General features: G+C 44.8%; 1 protein-coding gene across 1 annotated transcript in view; it reads right to left on the bottom strand.

Annotated features, from left to right (window-relative positions):
- Positions 1-15717, bottom strand: part of LOC147208110 (neural-cadherin) — a 174243-nt gene that overhangs the window by 26367 nt on the left and 132159 nt on the right. The window contains exons 28-29 of the mRNA XM_086107945.1: positions 10927-11141; positions 3670-3797 (exon numbers count right to left, since the gene is read on the bottom strand). Of these exons, the coding sequence (XP_085964071.1) occupies positions 3670-3797; positions 10927-11141 (343 nt within the window). The remainder of the gene's footprint in view (positions 1-3669; positions 3798-10926; positions 11142-15717) is intronic.

Genomic DNA, 15717 nt, shown 5'->3' with positions numbered 1-15717 from the left:
TTGCAACAGTGTTCATTTGCAGAAAATAAGCAAAACAGGCGGTGCAACAAAGGCATCTGAATAAATACAAATGTTACAAAAGACTTCCCTTTTTTTTTTAATCCACCTTTCCTTCTTGAGCCGTAACCATGGCAACTGGGAACAAAACCCAGCCTTTTAAACACTTGACATCAATTAAAGACTCCGCAACACTCGACAGTACTTGAGGTTCTACTCTGAGACAGAGAGAGACAGAAGGACTGAGGAGTTATCTATTTAAGGTGAGGTGTTGGTTTTTTTTCATGAGTTCCACAGGAGTGTTCAGGGTCATTTGTAGAGTGCAAACACGCACCGCCTGATATGTTATGTGTTTACTGAGGAGGTGTTAATATGAAGCGAGGAATTTCATTTGTTATGAATGGGGAGTGGGGTCAAAGTCAAAAGTAAACAACCTACTTCTTTCAATCATTGCCCGCGGTATTAAGTATGAGGAGTTGATTTGAAGTAAGGCATTTGTTGGCAAGGAGGCCTTCGTTCGTACAAATGTTTGTGTAAAAGTCCATTTTTTACTGACTCCTTGTGTCTATTTGTGGCAAGGCATTTATTTATTGATTTTTGCAAAGGGCAAACTAATGAATACCTCAAATAGTTGCAACGGCAGCAGGAGGAGTTTATTTAAACTCAGGGGTCTGTTGGAGAAGAGGCCTTTATCGGAGGAACGCTTTTGTAAGGGCGCTCTATTTGAGGTGAGGTGTGTATTAACTGATGAATAGAAAAGTCCTGATTAAAAAAAAAAAAAACTAAGAAAAAATCCTTGTCTCCCGAGGGGAGCTTGTTTCTTCAACTGCCAAGAGAGGACCAGGTGTTTCATTGGAAGTAAGGTGTCGAAACAAACTCCCTTGGGGATTTGTTTACTCAACTGCTGAGCCAGCACTCTGGTTCACTTCAAGTAAGTCGTCGATGGGACTAAAGGCTTCACTTGTTTCTTTTTTTAACTGCCAAATGACTAAATTGTCGGCAAGGAAGACACATGAAGTGAGAGCAGCATCTTTGTTGTGTCGAAAAGTAAAATCTCAACTCATTAAGTGTCGCTTGAGGTAACAGTTTCGGTGCGCTAATTTAGTCAAAGCCGTGTCCTGATTGGCTGCTGGAAGACGAGTGAAAAAAGACCCTGCGGGTTGCCTCAAAAGAAATCAAAGCGAACCGGGGGGGGGGGGGGGAACATGAAAATGAGGCCAGGCAAGCGGTGCGTGGCATTGGGCCTCGGAGGTGAACAGCTGTCCTCCTGTCCCATGACTTGATTGGATGATAATTGAATTCTTCTTGGTTGATGTTATAATCGAATGACCTCAGAAGTCGTGAGGTTATTGAGGAGGATTCGATTTCAGGTGAAGCAGTTATTACACAGCTGATGATTAATTCTGGCGTCAGGCATCTTTTAGACGTGAGGTGTTAATTTCCTCACACGTGAATCATTTTGTTCAGCGTGTCATGAAGAAGTCTTTGAAGGGGCTTGCTGGAGGTGTTCGTTTCATGAAAGGGGTTTCGTTTAGTCAAATATTTGAGGTGAAGTGTCTATCGGAGAAGAGGCCTTCATTTGTACAATTGTTTGGGTGAGAGTGGACCTGCAATTGAATCGTAGCCAAGGGGATCTGCTGAGGCAAAAAAACTGTATTTGTTTTCAATAAGCTGCCCATTAGACAGGAGGCCTTTATTTTTAGAAATGCTTGCGTAAAATTTGAGCTGCAAACTTGTTTTCCTTTTCCTCAGGACGTTTCTGTCTATTTTCATCTTTTACGCGTAATTGGATCACGGCTAGGGGCATTGAAATACATGGTATCTTTGAAGAAAGGCATCTATTGGAGAGGAGGATTGGAGCATTCCTCCCATCACTTGCCTCGATGGGATGCTAATTGAAACCTCCCACGCTGGGAATATGACAAGAGGTCGCCTTCGCGCGGGCAGCAAGGCGATTAAAAAAACGGGCTTTGAAGGGTGACGTACCTGCAATGAGAGATGTGATGCAAATTACTCGGCGCAAATTGACTCCAGCCAATGGGAGCCGTTGGGGAGGAAAAAAAATGAAGTCGGGTACCGATTAGCGGTTGAATTTGAGCCGACGATGATTGTCGTTAGTACCACGAGCCTCTGAAGCGCTCGTGAGGGGTTTTGGCTGGAATTATGCCAAGCACAAAAAAAAAAATACAAAACCCCCCCCCCCCTCAGGGGTGAAAGTTGTGCTCCGCTTCTATTGCAGGTCAGGCTCATGGCACAATTCGACACGTTTCAAGGCGACTGAATTCATCATTTAATTAAACGTGCATTCATTCATTAAAATGCGAAATGATTGTGAAATAAGGGCCCCCAATAATGAAGGCAATTGACTATTTAATGAGGCCTTTGGAAGTTTGAAGACATTTGATTGACTTTTCTGAGCTATTGGGGTTGTTTTTATGTCATTTGTCTTATTATACTGTATGTTGTTTTGACATCAGAATTTTGTTTTCATTTCTGTTTTTTTTAATTTTGTATAGTGGGATTTATTTCATGGCCTTTTTGAATTGATTCGATTTTGAATTTTTTGTTCTGCTTTGAGTCTTTTGAATTGTGAGAAATGTCCTCGACTGCTTGAAAGACCATATAGGGAACAAAGAGGAGTGTCTCACTCAAGGACTCTTCAACACCTTCGACACAGCAGGAAAAATGTATATGCGATATCTAACAAAATATTCATTTAGTTTGCTAACTCCAAACCAGGATCCACATCCCTGATCGGATGCAGTTTTGAATTTTCTCTGAAAAAACTGATGGGCAGCAGGCTCATATATTTAGTTTTGCTTATGTTCAGTGATAACCGTAGACTGGAAAATGAATTTCAAATGTTTCTAAAATTCGTCTGAAGTCAAGACTTACAATGACGTGTGGAAGTATAGCTAGCAGTAATAAATAACTGACTCGTTGGCGTGAGAATGTGCAAGTGAGCTGGCGATGGTGGTGGTGAGGGGTATATCGTTAATGGAAAAACTGAAAAGAATAGGACCAAGTAAAGACCCCTGTGGAATACCTTTTGAGAAAGGCCCCTCTTCCCTCACTGACTGTGTGCCAGGTAGAATGGAACGATTAACAGAACCAAATACCTTTGCCGGCTCCCTCCAAAACAGCAGCACAGTATTGCCTGCTATTTCCTCCTAACAGAGATGCTGGAGGGGGGAGTCGGCTGTTTATTCGACACAAGGGCAATCACCATTTAGTCGATGCCTCATATGACATAACCAACATTTGAGCACTCTCCCGAATCCTGCTGAGGATGTCGAGCCGGTCCACTGTTCCACGGCCGGGACAAAAAGGACATTGAATTGAATTGAATACAACATTATTGTCAAATGTGCTGTATTACATACAGCACAGATGAAATTGATCAGGTGACATCGCTCCACCGTCGGTGGTTCACTTCATTTGACTTCATTAAAAGCGCATCGTCTTACGAATACCCCGTAAGCCCACCGAGTGATTTAAGCTGTTGACATTTTCACATGATGAAATGGCCCCAACGAGCCTTCTTGCTCTGTCATCTCAAGAAGCCATGACGACACGTTTTATGACATTGTGTTTTTACCCACTGGATCCGTACTTCAGATGAGAGAGTGGACATTATTATTATTTTTTTTGCATCTGGCGGTGCAGACCCACCTTGCTGTTACTGCGGATGTCCAGTCGATGCCAGCGTCGGTCGGCCACATTGATGTTGCCAGGCAACTGCAGCACTACCGTGCCGGAGCCGTGGTTGATTTTGAGCGTGGGGGTCCCACTGATTAGCTCTGAGTGGAGAAGGTGAGGAAAAATGGGGTCAGCTCCTTTCCAATGAGTACATTCGCAAAATACTGATTAATAATTTGTGTGTACAGTCAACCCTCCCATTTATGGAGAGTGAAATATTTTGAATCCGCATGCTAAAAATCGGCAACATAGAGAGATTGTGTAAAAACGTTTGTTTTTAATCGTTTTACCCCTCCCGCGCACTTTAAACACCGACTGACGCATATTTTTAAACTGATTTCTTCGCATCTCTTCTCACTTATGCTGTCGAAAAATGGAGAGAGTATCGTACAACATAATTTTGAGGGAAGGAAAAGAAGACTTGCTCACCGTCTCCATATCAGTGGCAAAGTGTGCTCACTTCAAACTGTTTATTTCTGTTTACTGTAAAACTCATAAATAAAAATAATATTTAAACATTAAAATGTACAAACACACACACGCACGCACGCACGCGCGCGCACTCACACACACACACCATTTCCCTTCCCAAAAGCGCACTCGGTTAATAATAAAATCTACTGTTAAATTCCATCGAGCAGCTAATGGAGGTGTGCCTCCATGGCACCATCATTGTAAATCTTCAAACACCTTGCTAATTTTGCACAAAAAGAGTAGACAGCAATATGAACAGGCAAATGTTCTTGCCGCTCTGTGGGAATGACAATTATTACTGAAGATTAGTTGGGGACCTCCTCTGCCTCTTCTCCTAATTACACCGTATCTCTTACTGTAGAGCTCATTGCTGCCTGTCATGCTGTGGCAGAATGTGGTACTACATTGAATGTGCCCAACTCCAAATTCCGACTTGTCTCTTAACTGTAGTGTAAAACTATGTAAAAAACAAAACAAAACATGATTGCGAAATAATCTGCAATATAGTGGGGATGCGCACGGTAAATTGCTATCTAACAGCGGTTCGGTGCCCACTATTCAAAGGTGGTACCAGGAGCTCTCTTTGCGGAAACCAACACGTTGAACCAAACATCCTCATTCGTCGTGACCTGCCTGTGACTGACATTTTCCGTCTGCGTGCGCCGTTTATTTTTCCTCCCGCTGAGCCGCATCACCGTTGTTCTTTTCCACTCTGTCCGTGCTCCCGACTTACTCAAATGGGAAATTAAAAGTTAATGAAGTGTTGCAAACCTCGCCGCCGCCATGGTACTAGTGAGCTCGATGCAAGAGGGGGAGACAGGAGGATGCATGTTGTCTGGTCGCTACAAATCACAGAAGGGATTTAGGTCTTAATGTTAGTATCAACTCTGGTAATGCAGGGATGGAAGCAGAGCTAGACAGGTGCACTAGTAGTTGGTTGGATAGTTAGAAGAAGATGACGATTGGTCTCACAGTGCGGAAATTCATTCTTCGGTAGGTAGCTTATTTGGCTGGTTGATTTAGATTTTCGGTGGCTGGGTAGGTCGTGGATTGAAAGGTACTACAGTATGTCGGTCGGTCAGTCAGGCGGCCGGCCGTTCAGTTGTCAGTGTTTGGGTAGCTAGGTACGTTGGCAGTTATGGTCTGTCAATTGCGTTTATTATACGTCGACGTTTGGGTAGGTAGATAGAGTGGTAAACTGCTAGCTGGTTGGTTGGCTAGTTGGCTGGATTGTTGGGTTGGTAGTTGGGTAGGTTGGTGGTTTGTTGGTCCACAAGTTGTTTGGTTGATGGGCATGGAGGGCGGCGGTTATGGATGGATGACTGGGTAGGTCGGTGGATAGTTGGGTCGATAAAAAGGTAGGCAGAAAGATAGACGGGGGTGGACTGGCAGGCTGGTCAAGTGGATAGTAGGTACAGTAAGTAAAGAAGTAGGTAGGTGGAGGGTAGTTGGTTGCTTGTTAGGGTAGGTTGGTGGTTGCAATATGACCAGTCAGTTGTCTTTATAGGCGGGCTGTTATGTTGTTTGACGGAGAAATAGGTGAGTGGTTGGGTGGCAGGTTTTTCAGGTGATTGGGTTGCTTGATGGTTGGCTGATCGTTCAGTTGGGTAGGGAGGTCGAGGTAAGTTGGTGGTTAACTGATCAGTAGGTAATTACAGTTGGTCGGACATCTTGACAAGTGGGTGGATTGCTGGGTACATAGAGAGGGAGGTAAGTTGGTGGTTGGGTAGGCATGTCAGTACTCTGTCAGTTGTTCAATTGAGAGATAGGTTGGTTGGTTGGTTGTTGGTCCATCGGGTCGGTAGACATCGCATGCTCGACATAACTCCTTGATGTTGTCATGGAAATACAACTAACGGAAACAGTTGCTGCCTGATATGCTGCGTTCACCTGGCACCAGTCACATTGACTATAAAAAAACAACAAAAAAAACAACAACATACTGTCCTTATTTTGTCCTTATACAATATCTTACTTTTCCAGGGTTTTTTTTTTTTTGTTTTCCAGTTGAAAGATACAAGAAGACTAACCTCTAGCGAAGCATGAGGCAAAGTGCACTGACCGCTATTAACTCTGTTGCCCGACTTCTGACTTTTCTTGCACTTGCCGCCTTTCTCCAAACACAGAAGATTCTTCGATCCTGTCTTTTCCGCCACTCTACGGCATCACTTTTATGAGCTGGCCTATTGCAACATGAAAAGCTTCCAAAGCGCGTGTGAGGATCAATTCGAGGTCTCGCCGGCTGGATGGAGAGCTCTTCAATGCCGTCTCCTGACTCAGTTGAGTCACCTTTCTAACTTGTTTTCATAACACTGCACAGCGAGTGGCAGAAAGGGAACGAATAAAAGCGGCAGAGTGGTGGCCAAATAGAGGAGTTCATTTGTTCGAGCAGAAAGTCGGTGCGCAACAGATGAGACAAGATTCTGTTCTTAGTGGACGAAATTGCATGGGTGCTTGAGTGGGTTGAGTGGGTAGATAGGTCATTGGTTGATTGGCAGGTCAGTAGGTAGCGAGGTCGGCGGAGTGTTCGGTGGTAGGTTGATTGAGTCGATGTTTGGTCGGTCAGGTCAGTGAGTGGCCGGTTGAGAAGGCAGGTTGGTCCGTTGGTCATTTGGTGGTTAGTGGGTTGTAGTTGAATTTGGAACACAAAATCACCTGGGGGAGGGCCTCGGGGATTCACCAGAGCCAAGAAGAGAAGCAAAAAGCGTGCAGACAATGACCATCATCAACCACACGAAAAGGACTCGCATAAAGAGTGTCTTCAGTGAATCACGGTTGTGCGTTTTGGTAAAAAAAGAAAATGAAGACAAGACACAAACACTGTCCTTAATCAGCATACATTTTGGTTATCTTTAGTTTACAATTGAGCGTTGCCAACAAACTACACCAAAGTTCCTGGAGTGAATCTAAACAGACAGCTCAACTCTTTCAGGGCATCTCAGATCATGTCAAAGTGAATCAGTGAGTCTCCCCCGCCTACAGTACATCAGTCAACGATACTGTTGCCCCCCCCCCCCCAACCCGTACCCAATTTAAAAAAAAATCTCAGTAGGTTGTGGTCGCTGTGACTGTGAGGCACATTTTAATTGCCGCAGTTTGGCCCCCGGTTGCGGCGACAAATTCTTTGGTACTTATGGCCTCCTGACACAGGCGCTTCCTGTGACAAACGATCAAACCGACGTTCCAGACAAATGTGGCGAGAATGAATTCATAATGGAACCACAGAGATAAGACAAAAAAAATGATGGAGCGCTGCAGTAATTCAAAACGGGCCTCGCTCTGATGTTGTTGCATGGCAGAAAAAAAAATATATAAAGAGCTTGTTAAATCATGGCAAAAAGAGTGAAGAACGTGTGGAGTGCAAATGTTGAAGAGCGCTTCAATCTGCCGCCTCATAACAAGATTGAAAAAGTCGGCGGGGTGCGGACAGAGCTTGCTCACTTCTTTCGTTCCAGAGAAAAGCCAGTCAGCGCTAGTCAGAGAGGATTACCGTGAGTTGGCTCGTTGGAAAGATAAGGAATTAGGCGGGGTAGGCGGATGCGAAGGTACGGCATCGGCATCGTCGGGAGGTATGCGTGTTTGTTTGGAGGGTCGGAAGGGAGCTCGGGACGTATGAAGAAAATAGGAAGGAAGGACAGGTAGGTAGGTAGATGAAGGAGGCAGAGTCATTGGTTCGTTTGCTCGCTGAGTAGGTAGATGATCATGTAGGTAGGTTGGTACAGTAAGTAAGTAGGTTGGCAGGCAAGCAGCTGTGTCAGTGGGTAGGTAAGCAGGTAGGTACTCTACGTAGGGAAGTCGGTATATGTCAGGAACTACGGTAGGAAGTTATGTGGGTAGCAGGGAGGTCAAAGTCAGGACATCCATCAGTCAGTCAATTACTCACTTAGCTTGGTAGCCAGTGAGGTAGTTAGCCAGTTAGCTAGGTAGCCAGTTAGCCAGTTCGTCTGTCCGTCGGTCAATAAGTCGCCGTAATCCGTGACGTTATATTTCACGCATGTACAAAGTAGTTTTGATCCAGGCTGAATCTTCTTGTACTTTTCACGGTCACGGTCTGCAATGCGCCCCCACTCAACGACGCTCTAATGGGAGTTGCTTTTATTTCGGGTGCCTTTATGTGAGGACAAGACCTCGCTGCGTTTGATTAGCGAGTCACCAAATGGATCGCCAATCAATCCAAGATGGCTGCCTGAGCTTCAATGGGAGGATGGCGTGCTTGAAGACGAGTGTTTTATTATTATTATTTTTTTAAGTCAAGTCAAGTCAAGTCAACAGTATTTATAGAGCACTTTCAAACAGCCATCGCTGCATACAAAGTGCTGTACATGGAGCAATTTAACATGCACAATAAACAGTAAGACAAATCGGTAATAAAGGCGGTAGAAAGCACCAAACAGTAAAACCAAGAACAAATCTAAGTCATGCTGAGTCGAATGCCAAAGAATACAAGTGAGTTTTTAATGCCGCTTTAAGACGCAGTTCACATTCTGGTCAATGGACGCAACTGGTAGAAGAGTCTGCCTTCTCTTCATTGTCATTTGAAGGCATCTCTTTTCTGAGCTCAATGAGGTCATGTTGCATTCACTGACCTCGGTTTTGCCTCACATTGCAGCAGGCCAACACAATCACTTTTCCTCGCGCTTCCTTTCATGTTTTCGTCCCTTTAATTAATTTGAGGATTGAGGGATTCGACGGACTATGCGCACGACTGCACATTTTGAGCCACAGCCTTCATTCATCGGGGAGAGTTTTGGTTCTGCAAGGATTCAAATGACTTTGTAGCTTCGAGCTCACTTGAATCTCTCATATTCATTTGATATCGTGTGATTCACTCATTGACCGCCGCCGACGTTGATGTTGGTCAACAGGACAACAATCCGACCGTTTACTGCCGCCGCCGAATATATTGCTCAAGTAGCTTTTTGAACAAGTGCGTGTGGAGGAGGGTGTCGCCCAGCCGGTCGCTGCCGTGAGTCAGATCCACTTACGGTGAGTTTCCTATTTCAATGATTGTTTTGCTTTCAAAACATTTTGTCACCCTCGCTTTTATTGTTTTATAGTTTTGAGGTGTCACCACTGAATTGGGGAGAAGCATATGAGCACTTAAGTTAATTTCCTGTTTCTTTTCACAAAAAGCTCCTTTTCGCCACTTTTTGGGGTCACAAACCAGTGTTGTGGGTGTATTTAGCCAAGGACGCAAAAAGCCCGCTCTTTGTTTTTGTGGGTGCGGCGCCGCTTACAGTATATAATCACAGAACAATATTCGTCAGATCTTCATTAGTCGCACTGCTCGAAGACAACTGGCGATACTTCCACGAAAAGCAGGGCAGAGTTTTTTTTGCCTTAGAATTCGGCTAGCTCCTCCATTTTTCCTTCAGATCTCAGTCAAAATCAACAGGGCTCTCAAAACCAAGAACCCAAAATTCAAAAGCCATTCCTTCAAATTTCACAGCCCTGTTTGAACATTTCAAAGAAGGGTCCGACCTTACTCAAAATCAAGATGAAGTCCATTCAAGAATATTAACGGCGCGCTTGTTGAAGTAAAACCAACAGGAAGTTCCATTTGATGCCGGCCGGCCACGTTTGAGGCACCTTTGTCTTCCAAGTTTTGATGGTGGGGAATCACGGGGAAAAAAGGCAGAATGCACCTTCTGGCTCTCCGTGTGCCTCCCCCCGTTTGGATCATGAAAGTGGATACATGACATGCGGCAGGTCAACCTTGAAACAAGCTAATTAGAGCTCTAAACATGGAGCGCCCGGCGCTGATTAGCACGCACGCAACGACAAGTCAGCCGTCGCCCTGCCGCTAACCAACCATGAACCCCGGTGTGCCCTGGAAAAACGCGCACACACAGGCACACACACACACACACACACACACACACACATGCTTATAATAGGATTGCATTTCTTACAAGGCAGAATGTTTGGTGCACGTGGGCTCGTGTATGTGAGCTCGTCAATGTGCGTGCGTGCGTGTGTGTGTGTGCGAGAATTAAATGCAGTGAAATGAGTGTCAGCTTAGCCCAAATGAAAAATCCTAATCCCCCGCTTGGTGGAGAGCAAAAGGGAATTAAAGCACCCAAAAATGAATTTCACGTCAAAGAACAGACTTTCATTTTCTGGGCTGAGCAGCAACAGAGAAGAACGGGCCGATCTACTTTCATGTCTTTCATTGCCACGCTTTGGTTGATGATTTGAACACCACATGTGCAATTTGCTGCCGTTTCAGATGAGAAAGTTTATTCTTCCATTTTCAAAAGTGTATCCGTTTTCGACACTGCTTCTCCTCAGAGACACACGCACACAAACACACGCACACTTACCTATCCATCTGTCTGTGTGTATGAGGGGAAGCGGTCTAGAAAACAGATACACACGACTCGCAAAATTGGACCGGGACATTGAGTGGTGGATTCAAGGAGCAAATGCCTGTTGTGAATTTTGCCGTGAAGCTCCTCGTTTGAGAACAGCAACGTGAGCAAAAAGTTCAGAAACGTTTCACAGTTGGACATGTGCGTTCAAAAGCCATTAAGACGGTGCCATTAAATTCACCTGGAAAGGTTTGAATGCATTTCAGGCTCATTGTGAAATGTCACCCGAATGCCAAATGGTTCCCAAACTATTCCGAGAGATCGATCTAGAAATGATCCGATTCTGCGCACAGCCATGATGGCCGGCGCTTGGATCGTCAATGCCCCTGTGATCCAGATGTTCCCCACCTGACCCCCAGGCCTTGCCACCCTCTTTGGGTCCTACCGAGGGCCATGAAGTCCTCGTGGTCCCAGGCCTGCAGCTGCGCCAGGGGCCCGCTGTAGAGCAGCAGGCCGTCCGGCACCTCGGTGATGAACTCCAGCGAGATGTGGCTCTCGAAGCACGGCGTCATGGGAGGGAACCAGGCGTAGCCGTTGCCGTGGAAACTGTGCTTGTTCTGCTGGCACTCGGGACCCTCCATCTGGGCAGGGCACTGGCACCTGGACAAAGGGGGGGGGGGTGTTACTCCAGTCTTTCAAGGGACAGACGGTGAACGCCTCACACGACACAGCTTTTGGAGCCTTCTTTTGTGGGTGTGGCCAATATCAGGTATTCCCCACAACACTGAGCTCTACTGGAAGAGATGCGGCGTCATGAAAAGAGAAGAAGGTGCCCAATCCCCCAGCGTGTGTCCTGACCAAGGTTATGAGTATACGGAAAAAAAAAAAAAAAAGAATAAAAGTGGTCACAAAATGAAACCAAAAAATGTTTTAAAAAAAGAAAACAGAGAAAAAAATTCCGTCGATAAACCGAACTAAAAGTAACTTGAAACGGAGCACAAATGTCCGTGTTCGTCAATGAATACTTTGCGGGTCCGTTTGAGCTGTGTTCACGATGGCATTTCTGTACAGAAGGAAGGAAGGTCAAACTGTTATTTCGGAATTGAGATCTACTCCATATAATTCAAAAAAGCTTCGGAAAAAAAACTCTGGGGGAAAAAATAGTAATTAAAAATAAAATCGCTCTAAAAATGAATGTGAATCTGAAACACCAAAGTCAATCCCGTGGTCCAATTTCACTGGACCGTACCCCGCCGCCTCCTTATCCAGCGGCGGTGAACTTCTTTTTGACACTTTCTGTCGTTCTTTTGCTTTGAATTATTTGATGCACAACATCTCTCAGTCCGCCACGCTCGCTTTTTTTCGCTTCCTCCGCAGTCTTTTCCTCGTCTTACTCGCCTTTGCGATTTTCTCCATCCGCCGCAGACGAGCCGCGTCTCGTCTCTGCCTTGACAAGCTCTCTTCTGATTTTCTCCTTCTCCTTCATTCTTCCTGCGCTCTGAGCAGCAGCGTCTACCTTTGGCTGTGTCGAAAGTTCTTTGCAGATTTCACGGAGTTGTCAGAATGCGAACTCATTCACCATTGATGCGAGCAACAAGATTTGACGTTAATGTTTTATATAGAGACAACAAGACAACTATCTTTGTTTCCTCTCTACTTTTTTGGGTGATTTTTTGTTCTTCTGAGGATATTCTTGATCGAGAATGTCTTCCAAAAAAAGTCAAAGAACTACATTAGCCAGAAACAATGGAAAAAACTGTAAATAATATACTGTATATATATTTTTTTAATTGGTAAAATTTATTTTCAATTGAAGACTTTTTGCTCTCCACCCCCCAACCCCCTTTTTACTCCTCTGCTTTGCTGATTTTGTCTAATGTGCTGTCTTCTGTCCTGAAAGAGCCTCTGTTTTTTTTTTTTTTTCTCTTCTGAAAAGACAAACCATGAAATTAGTCAGCTAGACTCTCAGCACTCTGGCTCCAAAACTATTCAGCGAAAAGAGAAGCGCAATGTCAACAACTTTGCTGGATTCCTATTCACTGAGCCCCCCCCCCCCTCCCGTGGCACACCTGGAGAGACTTGAGCGCACCTAATGTGTGCAGCTCGTTTCACAGATTGTGACACTCCCCCGTCGCCATTAAAGGAGAATTGCTGAAGTCTATTGATTTTTTTTCCCTCATCTTCCCGAATATTTTCCTTTTCACATCTAAGATATCGGGGAGCTTAAATCATTCAGTACCAGCCAATTCTAGACCCCCCCCTTTTTTTTTTTTTACCCTAAGTCTTGGAAAAATTGAAAAAAAATTAATATCTGGGGTTGAACGTGTGGAGTGTGAAAAGACATATAAATATGTCTTTGGGAGTGAATGAGCCGCTGTGCTGCTTATTTTGGAAAACAAACATTTTGTTTCCATCCATCCATCTACTTTCTGATGCTCTTTATACTCACAAGGGTCGCGGGGCATGCTGGAGCCGATCCCAGCCGTCTTCGGGCAGTAGGCGGGGGACACCCTGAACCTGTCTCCAGCCAACACAGAGACAAACAACCATTCGCGCTCACACTCACACCTAGGGAGAATTTGGAGTGTTCAATCAGCCCGCTGCGCATGTTTTTGGAACGTGGGAGGAAACCGGAGTACACGGAGAAAAGCCACCCAGGCACGGGGAGAACATGCAAACTCCACACGGGGAGGCCGAAGCCACGACCTCTGCACCGTGAGGTCGTTGTGCTTACCGCTGGACCATCGGGCTGCCGCCGTTTCCATCCATTTATCATCCAAACTACTTATACACATTCATCTATTGGACCCCCCTGCCCCCACAACGATGCTCCCATGTAAAATCAATGTCAACCCCCCCCCCCCAAAAAAAAAGAAATTACATTCTGAAACAATTTGGCGGGGCAACAATGAATAAATCCAAACAGCGGTCGTCATGTGAGGGATTTGGAAGACAATGTAGAAACAGATGAGGACCATTAATTCACTCGCCTTGTACGGATGACATTTTGTATTTGTGTGTACGCACGTGTGCGTGTGTGTCATCTCGGGATTATCAGGGTTGGTCTGGCGTGCATGTCGTGCACAAGGAATGGCATCATTCTGCCCTCCTTTTTTTCCCTTGTTTTCCCAGCTGCTTCTAATGAAACCAAGCTGTGCACTCAAATTAACTTTTACCAGCACATATGTTCGATGACTCGCGCGTGTGCGCGTGCATGCCTATTCAAGTCGACTGTATTGCACATCGATAATGGTGAGAAAACAATGGAGATTTGTCATAAAAATCTGTGACAACAAATGGAAATTGTCAATGTAAGTGCAAAAAGTTCAAATCAAAAGTAGTGGCGCTCACCCAAATGAATTTTAACAAAATGCTAAAAATGAGTGAAAATCATCAAAAATGAATGACAATTGATGAAAATCAAAACATTGGCGAGCGTACTTATTTTAGTCACCGAATCAGCATAAATGTAAAAAAAATAATAATAATAACCAAAAACTGTGAAATGTGAGAAATTTTGGAACACAAAGCTAAGATCATTTGAGTTGAAAAATGACAATGAAAACAAGTGAAGGTAAACGTACAACAGTTGCTTATAGTGATCAGTACTGTATGAGCAAAAAAACGTCAGGATTCGAGGATAAATTTAAAAAAAGGAACTGGCCCGAAAAAGCCTACTAGAACAACTGAACTTTATCTCGGGCTTCTTTTGTTGAACCGGGGCCTTTGTCAAGATGGAGGGAATTAGGCACAGTTCTAAAAAAAATCACTCTTGTGACAAAACCTTCAGAAGGCAAAAAAATGCCAGGGAAAGCCTACTAGAACAGGCAACCTTAATTTGCCCCAGTGATGAGGGGGTGCACACTTGTGCAACCACACTTTTTTTGTTTGTTCAATTGACTTGTACAGGTCATACGTCACATGAGCGATGGAGAAAGTTCTGTCATGATGACTGGTTGTGTGATTTCCTGACACCACAAAAACCTTTCATTTGCTCAGAGGTGTGCAGACTTTTTGGAAGCACTTGTACGCCTCCCACATGATGGGATGCCGCATCTCATTTTGTCGCCTGCGTTTTTATTGCGAGATGTCAATTTGAACGAATTAAAAGACGACAATGCAGCCATTGAGAAAAAAATGGCGCGCAGTTGCGCCGTGTTGATTGTGTTAACGCTTCATTGTGGTTCCGCGCTAACTCTTCAATTCCAGCCGCAGCCAAACAAACAGAAAATGAAGCTTTCGTTTCACACTAATTGCCGCAAATGTTCTCAAGCTCCCTGCGCTCAACTAAACTCAACTGAACCAAAACCCCCTGAAGATCTTTTGCACGCAATTTGCTCGTCGAGGGCCCAACATTGTTGGCCTCATTTTCTCAAATTTTTTTTTTAATGTGTGTTCTGCAAATATGGATGAAGTTTAATTAAAAGAGAAATGTAATTACACTCGGCATACAGGCGCAGCTGGAATGTTTTACTGGAGCAAGCAATGTGATGATGGTTCATTTTCTCCCTTTTCTGGTTGCCTTTTTCTTGCTCGTGTGTGGAGGGCAAAACAGCCGCAAGAGTTCATCCGCCGCCGTTTGCTTTTTAGACCAAACAGTTTTTTTGCAGCATATTGCGGATGGCAGAGGTCTTTTTTTTTTTTGGTTTCCTTACAGTATACAGGCAAGTCTCAAGTTAACATTTGTGTGCCTTCAGTGTAGTACAGGGGTGCTCAACCTTTTTTTAAACCGAAGAGCCACTTTCCAAGCAACCAACCTCCCGCCATCGACCCGTTACCGCACGTGCACGCGACCTGACGCGGAGGCACGGGACGCACGGGATGCACGGGATGCACTCTTGAAGCAGCGTGTTGAGTGTACAAACTAGCGTACGTACGTGTGCTCAGCAGGGGGGTCAAACTCATTGGGACAATTTTGGTATTTTAGCAAGAAGCCGACAAAGCCGGCGCAAAAATGTTTGTTTCGCGGGCCACATAAAATTTTGCAGCGGTCCAGATCTGGCCCCCGGGCCTTGAATTTGACACCTGTGGTTTACGGTGATAAAATGTCTCTCCCGGCGCTCCAGATTGCCATGATTAGCCTGAGCCATCGGTGAATTGTACATGAAACAAACTTGGAACGAGAATAATATTAACTTTGAAAAAGGATGTATCGCAACAGCTCTGATCGCAAGCTGCAATTGCAGACCGGTGACGGCTAACAACTTCTGGTGGCGCAGATATGGGCGCCACCGTA

The sequence above is a fragment of the Hippocampus guttulatus genome, chromosome 3 (genome assembly GCF_054856545.1).
Source record: "Hippocampus guttulatus isolate MCC_2025c chromosome 3, RoL_Hgut_1.0, whole genome shotgun sequence".
Taxonomy (NCBI): Eukaryota; Metazoa; Chordata; class Actinopteri; order Syngnathiformes; family Syngnathidae; genus Hippocampus; species Hippocampus guttulatus.
Note: the sequence above shows the minus strand (reverse complement) of the source record. Positions and strands in the feature narration are given on the sequence as shown.